The 18210-nt window shown below is 37.5% G+C and overlaps 7 protein-coding genes across 7 annotated transcripts; 4 read left to right on the forward strand and 3 right to left on the reverse strand. All coding sequences in view use genetic code 12, as the record gives it.

Moving 5' to 3' along the window:
* Positions 1–475: 475 nt before the first annotated feature.
* CAT8 (DNA-binding transcription factor cat8) lies at positions 476–3805 on the forward strand (the record flags this gene model as incomplete). The annotated part of the gene is made up of 1 exon (XM_001528097.2): positions 476–3805. One exon carries the CDS (start codon positions 476–478, stop codon positions 3803–3805), a length of 3330 nt encoding a protein of 1109 aa, XP_001528147.2.
* A 145-nt stretch (positions 3806–3950) lies between these two features.
* On the reverse strand, positions 3951–4664 carry PVL30_000643 (uncharacterized protein; the record flags this gene model as incomplete). Its single annotated transcript, XM_001528098.2, has 1 exon — positions 3951–4664. One exon carries the CDS (start codon positions 4662–4664, stop codon positions 3951–3953), a length of 714 nt encoding a protein of 237 aa, XP_001528148.2.
* A 1626-nt stretch (positions 4665–6290) lies between these two features.
* On the forward strand, positions 6291–7343 carry PVL30_000644 (uncharacterized protein; the record flags this gene model as incomplete). Its single annotated transcript, XM_001528099.2, has 1 exon — positions 6291–7343. One exon carries the CDS (start codon positions 6291–6293, stop codon positions 7341–7343), a length of 1053 nt encoding a protein of 350 aa, XP_001528149.2.
* Positions 7344–8281: 938 nt separating this feature from the next.
* Positions 8282–9286, forward strand: GPI12 (N-acetylglucosaminyl-phosphatidylinositol de-N-acetylase; the record flags this gene model as incomplete). The annotated part of the gene is made up of 1 exon (XM_001528100.2): positions 8282–9286. The coding sequence occupies one exon, from the start codon at positions 8282–8284 to the stop codon at positions 9284–9286; it is 1005 nt and encodes a 334-aa protein (XP_001528150.2).
* A 141-nt stretch (positions 9287–9427) lies between these two features.
* On the reverse strand, positions 9428–10669 carry ARP6 (Actin- protein 6; the record flags this gene model as incomplete). The annotated part of the gene is made up of 1 exon (XM_001528101.2): positions 9428–10669. One exon carries the CDS (start codon positions 10667–10669, stop codon positions 9428–9430), a length of 1242 nt encoding a protein of 413 aa, XP_001528151.2.
* Positions 10670–12346: 1677 nt separating this feature from the next.
* Positions 12347–14719, forward strand: LDB19 (Endocytosis regulator; the record flags this gene model as incomplete). The annotated part of the gene is made up of 1 exon (XM_001528102.2): positions 12347–14719. The coding sequence occupies one exon, from the start codon at positions 12347–12349 to the stop codon at positions 14717–14719; it is 2373 nt and encodes a 790-aa protein (XP_001528152.2).
* A 191-nt stretch (positions 14720–14910) lies between these two features.
* On the reverse strand, positions 14911–17384 carry PVL30_000648 (uncharacterized protein; the record flags this gene model as incomplete). Its single annotated transcript, XM_001528103.2, has 2 exons — positions 14911–16507; positions 17374–17384. The coding sequence occupies 2 exons, from the start codon at positions 17382–17384 to the stop codon at positions 14911–14913; spliced, it is 1608 nt and encodes a 535-aa protein (XP_001528153.2).
* Positions 17385–18210: the final 826 nt, after the last annotated feature.

Genomic DNA, 18210 nt, shown 5'->3' on the forward strand with positions numbered 1-18210 from the left:
TTTTTTCTTTGTTTTTTGGTTTCTCCACAACTACTTTTTCACAAGAGTCGTTCTATTTCATTGTTTAAATTATTCTTTTTAGTTGATCTAAAGTCATGGATTTCGCATTTCTGTCAAGGAATTTTTATATGTGGTACAAAATCTGAATCTCTTGTGAGTCAAAGGCTGTCTCGCCGTTTCCGGTCAATTTTGTTTTTTTTTTTGGTTTTTTTGGCTTTTCTTTATATATATATTTGTATATATTTTTTTGCGCTTACACCCTCTATCCTCGTTCTCTCTTACGACAATTACCCCAGACCCTTACCATTAGAAAATAGCCCAATACCAGTACCTCCATTACACATCTACATATTACTTACATTTCACCAACCCTTCACAAAAAATTGAATCAACTTGTTGTCAGCATATTATTAACTTAATAACGTGTACTTTGCAAATTTTAGTGCATATCCTACTTTTTAAAAAAGCATAGCTGATGTCTAGTATAAGTGAAAGTCAATTAAATAACGAAGTTTCAACCCTCAATAATTCCAATGAGGAATATGGTGTTCGATCAACAGCCAAGAAAATAAGGGCTCCAGGAAGCAGAATAGTCAGGGTCGCACAAGCGTGTGATAGATGTCGAGCCAAAAAAACTAAATGTGATGGAGGTAACCCATGTTCTACTTGCTCGGCAGTGGGGATGAAATGTATCGTTTCCGATAAACTCAGTAGAAAAGCATTTCCAAAAGGATATACAGAGACCCTAGAAGAGCGGGTGAGACATTTGGAAGCTGAGAATAAAAAGCTAACGGGCCTTTTGGACTTGCGTGGAGAGCAGCTCGAGATTCTTAATACACAAGCAAGACTGTCTGTTGCATCTGGAGCAATCACTACTGAATCCACCTCACATAATACAAATAATCAAGCGAGTAGTTTACCGAACAATACTCAGGGTGAGAGAATAACTGCATCCAATCTTCATCTTCTTGATCAACAAAATGCTATGCATCTTCATATGCACGATCACGAGAACGGGTGCTCATGCGGTTGTGCACTTCCCAATGCTGTCCATGACCGACCAGTATCAGTCGCGGGTTCCTTATATGGTGCAGGACCCGTTTCCATTGCGAGTTCCGTTAGATTGAGCGATGATGAGTATGATTATGATCATAGTGGCTATAATGGTCATAATTTCAATGATGATGATGATGATGATGATTACGATTACGATGATGACTATAACAGCTTGGCAAGTGTAGACGATATGCCACATCGCTTTGCTCCAAACCAAAAATATGAACATAAACAGGAACACGAACATGAACATGAACATGAACATGAACATGGCAAAGTACGAATAAGAAATCATTTTGCATCAAATTCTACAAATAAAGAAGCTAGTCCAGCACCAGGTGCGTTTGCCGCAGCAACCGCTATTGCACAAATGCAAATGAACAAGTCTTTTCAGCAACAACAACAGAAACTTGAAAGAGAGACGAACAAGCAACGCATGTTGACATCTTTGGTGGCAACTTCGATGCCTCGCAGTACCGAGGAAACGCTTTGTGTTCCAACGCTTTTAGCGCGGGTATGCCAAGCTTATGGTTATGACTCGCAACCATCGATATTAGCAGCAAATACTTTAGCATCTTTGAAAGAGCAAAATGGAACTGTTAATTTAGTGTCCACGGATCTAGATATTCAGGAAAGGCTTTTCAAAATGATTATGAATCGAGATAAAATTAGTAGTTTACCTGATGCCGAGGCAATTGTGTTTTTAAGGGAGCTAATTGGATTCCCTGTATCAAGGCTAGACTTTGATCAGCTTTTGACGATTTATTTTCAAAGTTGGGGTAACACATTGCCTATACTTGACAAGACGCATTTTCTCGGTAATTATGTGAATATATTGCACATTCTAGAGTTTGGAATTATACCAAGCGATTTGAAAAAAGGTAGCTTTGAGCTGATTGAAAAAGTTGGTGCTCTACTAGTCTTAGCCTTGAGTTTAGGTTTTTTGGCAAATAAGAATAACTACCTCGTTCATGATAACGCTAACTTTTATATTTCACTAATGAAACGCTATGACCATTTGATCCATGAGTTCATCAAGCCCAATTGCCTCATTACCAAAATATGTTCAATTCAATCGTTGCAGATCTTATCTTTGGCACTTCAATACTGTCTTGCAATTGGTGACTTGTCCACTTGCTACGAATTGAGAGGCAGAGTTATCAGCATGGCTCAACAATTACGATTGCACAGGTGTCCCGCTGCAGTTTTGGCTGTCAATACAAGTAACGAGGGAAATTTCACTTTACAAAATTTCATGCAAGCAGAGAGAAGAATCTTGTTTTGGTGTGTTTATTGCCTTGATACATACTCATCGTTAAATTTGGGTGTGCCTCGACTAATGAAAGATTTTGAGATTGAATGTGCTATGCCATTCTCTGGAAAGCATAGTGACATTGACAAGGAAGGTGATGAAGTTGACCTTAACAACGATAAACAAAATCATGATCATAATCATAATCATAATCATAATAATAATAATAGTAATGATGACAATGACAATGACAATGATAATGTGAACATCTTGATCATTAATAATACCAAACTTTCGATTGTTGGAAAAGTGTCAAGAATGGCACTTAGTGTGATGTTGTTTTGTAAAGTTTTGGCCAATATTTTGGATTCCATCTACTCAAGATTCAATCATAGTGATACCTTACACAAAGATAGGATGCTTGAATCTTGGCGAAGAGAATTACCTGCTGACTTCCGATTCGAATTGGATACCAATGGTCTCACGCTCAAATTGCCAGAGAACTTGCACATAGATGGCCAATTGTGGGACCATTTAACCTCGCAGCAATTAACCTTGGTTTATTTATATTATCATGCCAAAATTTTGATCCATTTACCAATTATCTCAAAACACGGCAACCACCACAATGTTGGATTATCACAAAAAGAGCAATTAATGAAAGGAGAAAGTGATGCCGCCAGTATAGTTGCCACCATGAGCGTAATTCAACAGTCGTCACACCAGATCCTTGAAGTGATTAAAGCCTACACTAAAAAGGTTTCTTCACCTATATTACCTATCCCAATCAATGTGGCACGCGAACAAGCCTTATTAACACTCCTTGTAGCAAAAGGAACATTGGACTATATTAAAGGTGGGCATTTGTATAACAGTCTGAAACAGTTGGTGTTGGACTCGGTCGCTGGGTTAGCAGGTGAAGCCAAGTTTATCTTGCCTGGAACTTTAACTCGAAATGCATGTAAGCTTTTGGAGTTAACCACGCTTAGCATTCTTGGAGTTAATTTGAACAAATTTCAGAATGGATTGAAGAAGAAGACGACGGCATTGGGTACTCCAATATCCAAACCAGCTGTTAAGAGAGAGCCGAAGCTGTTAAGATCTAAAGAAAATGTTTCGTTAAATTTTTCCGGCCCCAAATTGGTCAACAATAATAGCTTCAATAAGAATCACAATAGTAACAATACTATGAAACAAGAAGAGGTCATCATCAGTGCCATAAACCAGCCAAGCACAAATAGTTCAGCAGAAAACCAAATAGGTGTCAATATGGAACTACTGGATCAAACTTTAAATCTTGATGATATGGATAGTTTGGAGAGTCTTCTTAGATTTGATCCATTTAGCATCACTCCAAACAACCAAATGTATATGAATGAATATGTCACTGATGGTTCGTTGGGGTTGGTGCCATTTTTAGAGATGCCAGGTCCCGAAGTCTTTGATTCGAATCCGAACCTGGAGCAAACTTCTTTTCAAAATTATAGCAACCTATAGCGGCAAAATTATAAAAAAAAAAAGAAAAAAAAAACAAAGAACGGGCGGGGGGAGAGAAAGAAAGGAGCATTATTTATAAATGCTTTATGCATGTTTTCTTTTTCTTTCCATTTTGTTTTTGTTTTTGTTTTTTTTTTTCGAGTGTTTACATACCCTCATTGTATAGCCATTTGATTTCATTGTGACTTAAAGGTCGATGGATCATTGCCTTATCCCATAAACTTTTAGTGTCGATGTTTTCAAAGCATCCTTTGTCATATTCCTCGACTTCTTCTTCCTCTTCTTTTATTTCTATTTCTTGTTCCAGTTCAATTCTCAGTCTCAGTGTGTCCAGTGAGTCTCTCTTAGCCTTTACATGTATTACCTTTGATGGAAACTGTAATTTGACGCTCTTTAATGCTTGATACCATTCTTCGCGAGAAATAAGTACCTTCTCATTTGGAGCATCGCAATGAAGTCGATTTCGCTGCATGTATATTGTCAGAGTATCTGTTGCCAATCTCGCGCAAAATTGGTCTATACGACTTTGATCTGGATTTGAAACTCCGTAATTGTTTATATGGCCATTAACAGAGTAATTTTCTCGAACAAGTTTACTCATAGACTGATTTTTTCCCTTTTTCTTCATCTTTGGTTCAGTTGATGCTCTGCGGTTTGAAGCCCTAGTAGTAGTAGTATGAGGAGTAGTCAAGTTCCGTATACCTTGTTTCCTGTGTGATGTACTCTTGATAATAAGGTTGTTTGCTGGTTTGTCATTTTCCGCTTCCAGATAACTTAGTGATCGAAGTGCCGATAAACTTTGCTTTTGCCGCTCTCGAATCGTCTCTTGCTCTACTACTGTCTCGTGAATGCTTTGCATTTGAGTGCTGTGGAAGTAAAAGGTATCCGATGCATGGTCATTCCTATTACTATCGGATGTAATATTGTTGTCGTTTGTGCATGTGGTGGTGGTAGTGGTGGTGGTAGTGGAGGAGCAGGAAGAAGAGGAAGAGGATGAAAAGGATTTAGTAGTACTAGTAGTATTGGTATTAGTTGTGTTGTTGCTATTGTTGCTGTTGTTGCTGATGCTGATATTACTAGTAGTTGTTATCGCATTTCGATTATCCATCATACAGTGATCATTTAATCTTTGGAAGATGGCATAAGAAAGAATGGGAGACGTTTAGATTGGAAGTAAGCTGGATCAATGTAGCACTTTTTCTCTGGCACGAGATCAAGATTGATGTGCCTTTCTTCATAGTTTAGTTTCAGACGCGCCATTAATTTTTGATGAAATAAGCAGATCCATTTTGTGAACAAACTGGATTATATTAAATTCAAATGATTTAATAATTTGCATCCAATCTCGTTCTAGATGTAGAAAACAGTACTCCTTCTTGAAAAAGGTCTTTAATTCTAGTATACTAGAAATAGTAAGAGTATCAGTCTCAAATAATACAATTAATCAAAATGTGATAATTCCTTGTACGATTACATACTACTGCTACATGAAAAAGAAAAATTTAAAAAAAAAATAAAAAAAAAGAAGTGTGTCTTGATTTTGAATATGCTAAAATGAGATGCAAACTGTACTTTAAAGAGCCACTTAAAAGTGACTTGTTTCTAAATAATAAAGTAGATGTACTTTTCTATGAAAGTAATATTGTTACCTTACTTCTATACATTTCATGTTCTCTTGGGCTCTTGAAATAGACCCTGGTTGGAGTAACAGCGAAATACGGAGCCGAAAAGATGTTGTAAAGCCGCTTTTGAACTCTAGTCTTTTTTGTTGGTCGTTGTTAGGCTGATAATGTAATACTATACAACAACAACAACAACAACAACAACAACGTGCATCTCAACAAAGATTATTGAAAAAAAAGAAGAAGAAGCAGGTATCTAAAAAAACGTAATCTGAAGTTGGCTACTTTATAACTCTGTAGCTCAATTTGAGTTGTTTGTCAACCTTATTGGTTACAGAAACAAATTTATTTCAAGATATAAGTGCACCAAAAACAACTGGTGGTTAATAGAGACATTGACGCAGATATAGATATAGAGCCAGAAATGACGGATTTAATATGAATTTCAAAATTCATCTTCAATTAAACGGCGCGGAGTAATAAGACCCCTTTGATGTACATTAAATACACTCTCAATTTCTTCTCGTTAAATCTACTTTGGATAATTCCTGCTACCTTGCAATCCTGCAAAAGAAAAAAAAAAACCACTAAAACCCCCACCCCAAAGTTCACCCCCACATACACTAACACACTCACTCATACATATATTTTTGAAGGTGGCTTTCAAACCCTTTTGCAATGACCACATTTATCTTCTTCTAAATGATGGCTCTTTCCAATACTATAAATTTACATTGTATTCCCTTTTCTAAACATTCACTGCACTTTACTGAACTAAAGACATAGCCGCAATAGATTTATTTCATCATTCTTATTATTGTTTTTGCTGCCGATTTTTTTTTTTCTCATAATCACGATTTACAATGTCAACTTTCTCCAAAACAAACTTTAAAACGCTTAACTATAACTCATTTCGTCCTCATTATCCTCCATCATTTTACCAAATCTTGGGAAATTATGTTGAAAAGCATGATGCAGGTTCTGCTTCTTCTGCCCTTGTTGCAGAGAATCAGCTGCCCATTGTTGAAAGGGCTATTGACTTGGGTTGCGGCACAGGAGTCGCTACTTACCCATTGCTTAACTTGGCGCGGGATGTGATTGGGTTAGATTTATCGCCACTGATGATTGAGACTGCAAACTCTTTGATTGAAAAAAGGCTTGCGGAATTGGGGATAGATGCAAACAAGTCGTCAATTACTTTCAAGGCGGGTTCAGTTGAGGATTTTGTGAATAAGCAGGGCAGTGGCATTGAAGCTGAGTCCGTTGATTTGATCACGGCTGCTCAATGCATACATTGGTTTAAGGATTATGATACGTTCTTTGAAAGCAGTGCAAAGTTGTTGAAAAAAGGCGGTACGTTGGCGTACTTTTACTACATCGATCCAATGATTGTAGACTTTTCGGGTCCATCGAAATTGGATGTGGGCACCGACTTACCTTCCGATTCCAAAAAAGACTCAGCTCTGCGCTCTCGTTTGAGTAAAAATGAGCTATTGCAAAAGGCTTATGAATTATACAACAAGTATGCCTATGATGACCCCAAGCTCATTGGACCATATTGGGAACAGCCGGGTAGGTCAATATTGAAACATTATTGTGTTGAAGTAAACAAGAAGATCCCCAAAAAACTATACGCTGATGTTGAAATAGAAACGTTTACTGCAAGTGTGGAAACGCCAACTGCTAACTCTGAGAGAGATTTGGATTTGAAAAAATTGGGCATCTCTTTGCAGGATTACTTGAATTATTTTTCAACATATAGTGGATTTCATAACTATAAAGAAAAAACTGGTGATGAAACATTGCTCACCAAGGATTTCCTTAACGAATTGATTGAAATTACTGGTTGGGATTTGGAAAAGACAAAAATTGATTTAGTATGGAATACTGGCTACACATTTCTTCGCAAGAAATAAGTTTATATAGTGAGATTGTACTATATATTACGAATTTTACCTATAAAAAAAAAAAAATCTGGAGATAGTAGAGCTATGAAGCAGTACGTAAGAGAAAGTTTTTATATTCTCCTCGATCAAGAATGATTAAGTACCCATCAAAAGCTTTATTATATATTTTGTTATTAGTACATTTACAAGCCTGTCTGCAATCAAGTAGGAATAGTGTGTCTGTATTAAAACATCATCACCATCATCTCCTTCTCCTTCTCCTTCTCCTTCTCCTTTTCCTCAACATGATATGGCCTGGAAGCTTTCAAAAATTCAGTAGTGTGTTCAGAAATACCAAACCTCTTTCCCAACCAACTACCATCTTTCCAATGGGACAATGTTTCAGTTGTACAACATTTTGAGTGGCTTAAGAAAAATGGAACCAAAAATTTTTGTTTTATTTTCTTTTCTTTTATTTTTTGGGGGGCACGCGCCTTAAACTCCTTCCCCGCCCAACAACAACAACAACAGTAGCAGCACCAGCACCAGTAGCAGCAGAGTCCTCCGCATTTTCTTTCTCTACATTTTGGTGTTGTGTGTGTTGTTTTCCATCCGTTTTTTCTTTTTTTTTTTTTGGCTTACACACACACTCTCTCTCTGTCAGTTTTATTATAAGTTATTTTGTCTCTCATATGTTTCGCATACTGATATTATTAATATTTTAATATTTATTTTGTTGAGTGGAATTACGCATTTGCTGCAACATCTCCAGAATATATTCAGTAACTTCTCAAAAGCAAAAAACAAAAAACAAAAAAACAAAGAAGAAGGAAATAGTCCACAGAATCTGAGCCAATTCTCTTGTGTCATCCAGATTGAATTTTGATTTTATATCTCCTCAAACCTGGTGTTTACATTAATTTAGCTCTTTCAAAAACAGAATATATTTGCACCGAGCCCAATTTTTGATGATTCTTCTGATACCATCGTTTATATTTAAAATATACGCTACGTCATTCCTTTTATGGATCTTATTTACAACTTCGATACCTCAAACCTTGATAAAATACACCAATGCCCAAATTCAGAATCATAAGTTTGTAGGAAAACATTACCCGCAAACATCAATAACTGTGCCGAAGCAGCTCGTTACACTGCACAAAGTGACAAATTCAACTGTGTATTTTTTAATTGCACATCCCGACGACGAAGTCATGTTTTTTGCACCATCGATATTAGAGTTGTCGAAACCGCACTACGGCAACACTGTTCAAATCTTGTGTTTTTCTAAAGGTGATGCAGTGGATGCATCAATGGGAGAGATTCGTCAACAAGAATTGTACAATTCAGCAAGGATCTTGGGAATTGATAAAGCAAATGTAATGGTATTGGATTATAAAGATGGAATGAATGAAACTTGGCATACAGAGGATATAATTCAATCACTAAAAGAAAATATAAACAGAAATAAAATACCAAAAGTTGTCTTGATAACATTTGATGAACTGGGGGTATCAAGTCACCCGAATCATATTGCTTTGTACCATGGTGCAAGAAAATACATAAACTTACAAACAAGTATAAGCAATGGCCCATCATCTTTGGCGAGAAATAAACAAAATTCAAAGCAGCCAAGGGATCCAAAAGAAACATCTCCGAGGTTATATGTGCTCAAAAGCTTGGGATTCTTGGAAAAATACAGTTTCACAATCCTTACAAACATTGAGTTTTTGATCGATCATGTAACAAATGTGATTAAGACATTTGCAACTGTTAATATCAATGTGAGTTTCTTCACCCCAGCCAATAGCACAAGCTCAATCAAGATTTATTCTGATTTGAACATGCTTGCGTGCAGCTACGCCGCTATGGCCTATGGACATTTGAGTCAAATGGTGTGGTTTCGATATGGCTGGTTAATGCTCAGTCGATACTTGACTTTTAACCAATTATTGGAAATAAAATCAGTATAGAAATAATCCAAGTTTACCATCCTGAATATTTTGTTGTACTCTTTCTTTCCTTTGTTTTTCTTTTTTTTTTTTGCTTTTTTGCTTTTTTGCTTTGGACTTTCTCCTTTGATACTTCTAAAAAAGAAAAGAAAGAAAATAATTTTATGACAAATTTTTGAATCCAAATTGTTTCTGGCACCAGTTACTACCGTGTTCAAAGTACTCCTTTTTCGAAACACTGATGTTCTTGATAACGTCCTCGTTTACCAAGTTAACTCCGCCATACCAACTCATTTCGTCTTGTGGAATACTGTTTTGATTTTCATGGACTGCAACAGTCCATGTCAGGGGTAGTTCTTTAGTTAACTCCGACTGCAATCTTGTTTTGAAATTTGGGAGATTTGTTGTGCCACCAACAAGGCAGATATTAGCCAGTAACAATGGTCTTGTGATTTCAGGGCACGACATGATACTGGAGACAATAAGGTCCGTCAATGTCTTGATAGGTGCATTTTGTAGAACACTGGTTGATGCAGTAGTGCCATGGAGATCAAACATGATTTCGGGGTGGTAAAATGTTTCTGGGATTGTGAATCTCTCGTCCTGTAGTGTCAATACTTGTGAATCTTCACTCGGCTTGGGGGTACCTTCACCAACAACATAACCAGTGGTGGTGGTTTTGAAGTCTGGAAGAACAAATTGACAACCGTTTTGTAATTTTTTCTTCAAGTTATCATTGTAGTCTTTGGCAATAAAACATGTTGATTCCTTGATTGTGTTTATAAGAATTGGATCGTCTGAGATGTCATAATGTCTATACGATATCATTTCTCTAAGCAATCCATTGAGCAAGTTGCCACCCACAGGTAATTTTCTAACACCTTCCCAGTATACTTTTTGGAATAGCATTGGCTGGATCCAAGTTGCATTGAAGCCAGCATCAACTACTAAAGTAAAATCCGGATCGACTACAGTTGTGTCAACACTAAAGGGTACAAGCGATGCAGAAGTACATCTGTAGTACTCCTTAAACCCATACTCTTCAAACACAATCTGGTCTGTGTTGGAAGATAATTGTGGTAGCTGGAACGGTAACTCTGTTAGTGTGAGATGTATGTTTGATGGGTCAATTTCGTGTTTCGGCAGGATCTGATCCATTGTATAGTCCCATATTGGTTTCTCCGTCTCCCATGAAGTTAGATGCCCTTGTTCAAACGGGCGTTTGATTTGAATCCCAGAATAGTTGTTTGAATGCATCCTGAAATCATTACCTATATGTACAAGTCCATCCTTGGTTCTAGTTATAGCATTATAGATCTTTTGTGGAGCCGAGTCCTCGCCTTGGTCAAAACCGGCTTTTATGTTATATGACCCATTATCAATGATAAGGTGCTGTTTACTCATCAGAGCTCAAAGGACTTGTACTTGAGGGTTGCAAACAGATGTTAAAAAAGAAAAAAAAAAATACAAAAAAAATGGCGTCCCCATGTATATTTGGATATATAAACCATATCAATTTACGTATAAATGTGCTTTATGCTAATTGTATTCGTTTTTTTTCTTTTTTATGAAAAAAAAAATAAAAAGTGTAGAAGCGAGCGCGACACAGCAACAAAATTTGAATGAAATTTTTTGATCGTAACAAGTCTCTTGTGAGTTACAAGTGCTATATAATTAGAAGGAATGTGTTACTTGTGTAGCATATGGTGGTATGGTGAGATTACTGATACATCTATCACTGGACTGTTATGTTGTTGTTATCGTTGTTGTTGTTGTTTTGTATATATGTGTATATCTTTTTTTATTATTATTATTATTTCAGTACTTTAAATGTTTATCATAGTACTATATCCCCTTTATATTTTTTTTTTTGGTTTAATTTTATGAATAAAACCTTTCCAAATTATCCACTTTTAAGTAAGAGCCAACAAAGAAAACAAAAATGAAGTTAGTTTCAATTAAGCTCCAAACAGGAGTGACAGAACATTCAGAATTCACATTATTAATACACATGCAACAAACATTGCTTTTCAATTGTAAATAAATTTACCTTCTTTTTTTTGGTAAGAAAAAATAGAAAGCTGAATAAACCAAAAGAAATCTAACAATCGATAGGAGAAGGGATGGAGTTTATACTTGCCCTGAATATTGTAGTGGATACAAAAGCCTACTGTTAGTCGCGACATTCAAAATGCGACACTTATTCAAATACATCAATTATTATGCCATAAAATTATTAATTGGTCTTTTCAATGCCATCGCCTCAAAGGGCATCTTAATTGAGACTCCACAGTTCTTTAAGCCCCTCCTTTTTTTTAAAAAAAAAAGGTTTCAAGGCAAACATTCATTAAGAATATGGAGCATTTAGAAGCTTCATCATCTTTTCCTTTTTTTATTTTTAGCTCTCTCTCTCTTCTATTCTCTTTTTTTTTTCTTTGTGTCTGTATGATGACCTTACAAAATGACACACTCAATTCTAAAGTCATCGTCAGAAGTCACACTAAGGATACCACTTGGAACATGCAATCCCTTCTCTAAATGACACCCGTAGTTCTTTTTTTGCTTTTTGTCCAAACCTGTTTTGCTTTGGCCTGTATTTCGTAATTTTTACTCATTTCAAATTTTTATTTTATTTTCTTTTGCGGGGGGGAGGGGGGAGTGTTTATTGCAAAATTTAATATCATCAATATAATCCTATTGTTCTCGAGAGGCATTCATTATTTTGTAAGAACAAACAGACATTTACAGTTGTTATTGCCAGAAGTTGTGGTGATAAGATCGGCAATATTTTTGTACGAAAATGAATGAAGTTTAAAAAGTAATTCGGATCTAAGCGAGAATTTTTGTTTTATAAAAAAAACCATACTTAAACACTTTATTCCACCACTGACTATTCATTTTCAATATACAATAAATCAAATTCAAATTCAAATTCAAATTGAAATCAGGTGAAACAAGTCAAATCAAGTAAATATACATTTTATTTTGGCTTTCCCTTTTTTTGTACTTTATCTTTCTTCTTCACATATTATTATATTCATGTCGAGACAAAGATCACCCTTTAACATATTGCAATAAATCATGGCACTCTTGTCAAAAGTATTTAATCTAAAATCAGATAACCTGCTGCACCAACTGCATCGACTGCAGCAACTGGACCAGCAGGGAGCTAGTGGTCGAAAAATGTCGCCAATCTCATCTGCAGGCTCAAATTTGAATCTAACTCCATCGACATCGGCAAAATCAACAAGTTCCTCCTTGACACCAAGCAAATCAAAGAATTCAATGTTTAAAAAAACATCAGCAAACTCCCCACAACTTCCTCCCGCTGCACCTCCCACTTACTCAGTTAGCATCAAGATTGAATCTCCTCCCGTGATATTGTATGGAACACCAGCAGAATCTACCGGCTCGATTCTTTCAGGACTCTTAAAGCTCACAGCACTTGCAAATGTCGAGCTAGTCTCAGTCACATTATCTTTAATTCAAACAATGAGGTATACCAAACCTTTTATTTTACCAAATTCATCAACCATCTCCAATTGCCGCGACTGCACAAAAAGAACCCAAGAATTGGCTAGATGGGACTTGCTATCTTCTCCCACAACTTTCCCAGCTGGAGTTCATGCATACCCATTTTCACACTTATTGCCTGGATCATTACCACCAACATCAAAACTAGGCTCATCAAATTCACGCTCATACATCAAATACGATCTCGTTGCAGAAGTTGTAGCTAAGGAATCAGAAAGCAGCAAAAAATTGGTGTTGCCAATCAATGTATCTCGACTGATTCTACGGGGACCCGATCGAAATTCATTAAGAATATTTCCACCAACAGATGTCACTGCCATGGCCGTCCTACCAAACGTCATATACCCTAAATCCGTTTTTGCGCTAGAGCTAAAATTGGACAACATGGTAAATCCAACACAGCCAAGAAGATGGAGAATGAGGAAATTGTCATGGAGAATCGAAGAGAATATCAAAATCAGAGCAAATGTATGTGAAGCACATACAAAGAAACTTGATGCCGTGGAACACAGTTTGAAAAAGGCACCGCAAAAGAAGGATAAGGCTTCCGGTTTACACCATAGCACTATTCAGACAAATATGTCACTTATGTACAATCCCAGTGCACAATTTGCTCAATCACAATCTCAGCCGAATGAGCCACTCGTGGAGGGACAACCACAACAAGAAGATCAAATAATCGATGATGGTTCTCACGACATAGAAGAAACTATAAGAAGCGGGCCCCAACAAGCTCAGCAAAGTTTCCTTGAGGACTTTGGTGGCGGAAGAACGTTGGAGCATCAATCAAATCATCAGCAGCATGTTCAACCTCATACTCAACCTCAAACTCATCCTCATTCTCAACCTCATCCTCATTCTCAACCTCATCCTCAAGCTCAACCTCATCCTCATTCTCAACCTCATCCTCAAGCTCAATCTCAATCGCGAGAAAGCCCGAGCCCAAACTTACTCACTCCTGAGATTTCAGCATCGCAACAGCAGCAACAACAACAACAACTGCATCTGCAACTTTATGACGAAAAGAAAATATATTTGGAAGAAACACGCACGATAAGTTACGGTGATGTCAAGGCGGGATGGAAATCTGATTTTTCAGGAACTGGGAAGATTGAGTTAGTTGCAAATATAAGTGCCGCTGCATTTTCAACAGGCTCAAATAATCATATTACCCTGGCCACTACAGAGGATCGTGTCAAGATTGACGACGATAAAAATTTCCGTTTAGGAGCTAACGTCTCGTGCGATATCGATGATCCAAACTTGGGTGTTTTCGTCAACCATACACTTATTATTGAAGTTGTAGTTGCCGAGGAATTGGTGCACCGGGTTGATCAGCAAGCATATAGCTTACACCCAACAAGATCAAGTACAAGGGGTGCTACAGTTCCACGGGGAAGATCGTCTTCCACGTCAAACGCAAACGCAAATGCAAGTGGAAGTGTAAATGAAACCACGACTCTGGAGTCTACTTCCGCGCTGAATAATCTAACTCCCACATCGTCTCAAAACTTGGCAAACAATCAGCTGCTTATGGGTGCACCAACTGGTGCTGCCCGGGTTTTAAGAATGCAATTTAAATTGCCCGTGACTGAAAGATCAGGATTGGGAATTGCTTGGGATGACGAAGTTCCACCAACATATGCAGACGTGCGTACTTTGAGTCCGCCAAGCTATCAAGGTACTCAAACAGATAGCAATGCAGCGGTGGCGGGGTCCACATCTGCGGTGGAGCCAGATTTATTTCCCACCACTTCAACGGCTTCAATGACACCATCACTCGTAGAGGTACTAAACAATTCGAGTGTTATCTATGGAAGAGGAGAGACACCCATAGTTGGCAACTTTGGGGTACTGTCTAATGGAGATCGTCAAAGCTTAGATGCCATTGTGGATACAATCCAAGATCTTTCTATCTAAAATTGAAACCCCAACTTTGAAGAACAAAAGACAAAAAAAAGAAAAATAGAAAATAGGAAAAAAAATAAAAGAAGAAATATAAGAAATAAGATTTCAAAGACAAAAAAGAGGAAGAAGAAGAAGAAGAAGAAGAAGAAGGTGTATAACCTAAATTTGTTATCTTTTTATAAAGGCATTTTAATACGGAAACTTCATTTTGGAGCACCACGTTCCATCATTGTTGTAAGCAAGGCGACACTCTCATCAACTCGTATCAGATTATCCTCGTCGTGTTGTTGATCGTCTCGAATCAGACTTATTCGCCCAACTTCCATTACCGAGTCATATAACGTGGTTAATTCTTTCAAATCCGAGATGCTTTGGGGCCGCAAGTCGTAAATTACCTGTAGGAACGATTTGCTGCGTAGAGTTTTTAATGGTAGGTGGTATTCTGAGAGAAATTGCAATATATGTTTATGGAACTTGATTGGATTATAAGGAGAGCTATCAAATTCGGATAATTCGTCAGAAAGGACACGGGAATGAGAATGTGGATGAGGATGAGGATGTGAACCAGGATGTTGCTGAAGTTGAGGCAGGTGTTGTTGTTGGTTTGTTTGTGCAATGGTTTCAGATTGTGTATCGCCCCAAGCTACGGATTCTTTTGGAGAGACTTTCGACCTCATTGTCGCATTATTTGTATCTTGTACTCTGTGTCGAAGAATGTTCAGCAGATCCGATTGCTGCTGCTGCTGCTGCTGCTGTTGTTGTTGTTGTTGATGATGTTGTTGATGATGTTGCTGTTTCAAATGGTAATGTTGGCTTTGAGGTCGGTGTTGGTTCTGATTTTGAACCTGAGCTTGATGTGACAGAATACTACCAGTTTCTTCTTCTGAAAACAAATTTACTCTTCCTGTTGCTACAGCGTCGCTTCTGCCAATTTTATGTGTCTTCAAATGCTCACTTAACTTTTTTGGAGATCCTTTATCAGATTCAATTCTTTGTATAGATTTATTGCATACATTACAAATTGCAAGGTTGTAATCACTTGGATCTTGTTTGAACCATGACCAAACCCATGATCTCTTTCGCGCACCAAATTTATGACCAGGACGATTTTTGCGTAGTTTTTTCTGTTGAGGTGATGATGATGATGTTGTTGTTGTTGTTGTTGTTGTCGCGGAAACGGCTGTAGGTGCTGAAGCTGGTACTGATGCTGATGCCGATGCCGATGCTGAAAGTAGCCCAGTTGAAATTGCCTCTGCTGTTGGCGATGGTTTAGGAGCGGGCACGTTCGCTTGGTCAGTGCGCATGATGTTTTCAAACATCTGATGATAAGATTGTGAAGGAAGTGTTGCTGTTTGTATGCGTCGATGGCCATGACCACTACTTCTAGGTGGAAATGTTGCTGATATATGACTTGTTGGTGTAAATTGAGAAGCTATCACGTGGTTTGCCGGTGTGCGTGGTACCCAATCGGAGTTATTCACAGGATCAACATCCTCATCTGTATCCAAGTCTTCCATTGGTTGGTGTATTTGTTGCTGATTTAGAAGGCTTGTATCATTTCGAGGAGGTTGTGCTTTTGCGTGCTCTTGTGGTACTTGAAACAGTTGTTGAGTGTGTTGTATTTGATGTGCAGGACGGGTTGAGTTGGCTAAATCTGTAGACCCACTGGGAACATATCTTGTGATTGACGGAGTAGCTTGGTCATAATAAGTTTGAGAAGGTACGGAAAGTGAGGCTTGTGAATCTGGATCTTCAAGTTGCGAATCTTGAGCATCGAAAAAAGTTAGTTGCAGTTGCAGACTTTGTTGTTGGCATTGTTGGTAATGTTGTTGTTGGTGGTGTTGTTGTTGGTGGTGTTGTTGTTGGTGGTGTTGTTGTTGTTGGTGTTGGTGTTGGTGCTGCTGCTGCTGCTGCTGCTGCTGCTGTTCTACTCGCGAAGAAAAGGGGCTCGCCAATTGCGTATTGGTTCTATTTGTTCTAGGTGTTGAATAATTGTATTGGTTGTCATTACTACCAAATTGATCCATCATGCATATGTGCAAACCGTTGCGGTAATCGCCTTATCTCTATTTAGCAAATTCCGAGGCACAGGACCGTAAGTCGATGGAATTCCTTTACTATCAAAAGATATTAACAAATAAGACTTACAAAGTTGACAGCTTTCATCAGAAGTTCACCGGTCAAAGTAAAAAAAAAAAATAATAGGTTTAAATTTTTAATAAATGAAATGAAGAATTTCGAAGCAGGTTCTTCGCATTTGTATAAAAACTAAAGCTCAAGGGTATGTTATCTGGTACCCTCGATGCGAGAATTTAAGGATGAACCGGAAGCGTAAGCCTCCCTGGTTATCCGAAGATTGGTTGCTTATCAGAAGGTGTATGGAGAGGCGCGCTTCCACATTCTTCTATGCAAAACAATTGATGAAGAGAGGCTGGGGGGAAAGGACGGGGTATGAACTGAGGGGATGGGAGAGAAAGAGAGTGAAAGATATAATGGTTATACAGGGACACCCGAAAAAAACAAAAAAAAAGAAAGTATGAACATTAAAAGAGAAAAATAAAGGAACATGTGTTTAATCAACTTGGAATGGATATTTCGGTTAGTGCTTCATCATTTGAAAAGCAAAGCAATTGTAAAGAAACCAGCTTGTTAAATGAAGGTGTTACCCATGCATCATCATCTGGACAGGTTCTCGACCAAGAAAATTTGAACTTTTTCAAGGATAATGATTTTTTCCTCTAATAATTGAGAACTTGCAACAAACAAATGGTACCCACAACATGTAAATTGTAACTCATAACTCGTAACTCGTTTTCTTTCCCTTCTTGTAGTCCCTACTAACGATATATCGATCATTAACATTCCTCTCTTCCCTCGTTTTGTCGCCCCTTCAACAAGCAAAGTAAGCCTAGTTGTCTCACGACCTTTTTTTTAAAAAAAATAAAAGGAAAAAAGCTGGAGTGGTAGAAGGCAAGAGGCATACATTCACACATATAGAGATAATAAATGGAATGTAAAAATTTACATATAATGTGATTGTGCGTTTGGTAGAACTCTGGTTTAGAATCACAACATTGCTAAAGACATAATTACATTGCTAATTTAATAACGGTGTACTTTGGTACAATAAAAAATACATGTACAGAAGGAGGAGTGGGGGCTGGTAAATAGCCTCATTAGTTAAACATACTTTCTAAAAAGAAAAATTAGTCCAGGAACTCTCCTAGTACATTTTATGGGCCCGTTTTACTTGCGTATGGCCAGAAAGGGGAATTATGCTAATTCCAAATTTCCATCAGTATACTTGTAAGCTTGAATTTTTTTTTTTTTTGTTTTCGTTCTTTATTTCTTTTGGAAAATTGAAAACAGTTTGTAAATCCTATTGCAATGGGATGGGCAGTTGAATGACATCACCTTCATAGTTGTAGACGTGTGTGTATGTGCGTGTGTTTGCATGTGTTTGCGTGTGTGCAAGATTTCATCTCATTGGCCGTTGTGAACTA

The sequence above is a fragment of the Lodderomyces elongisporus genome, chromosome 1 (assembly GCF_030384665.1).
Source record: "Lodderomyces elongisporus chromosome 1, complete sequence".
NCBI classification, from domain to species: domain Eukaryota; kingdom Fungi; phylum Ascomycota; class Pichiomycetes; order Serinales; family Debaryomycetaceae; genus Lodderomyces; species Lodderomyces elongisporus.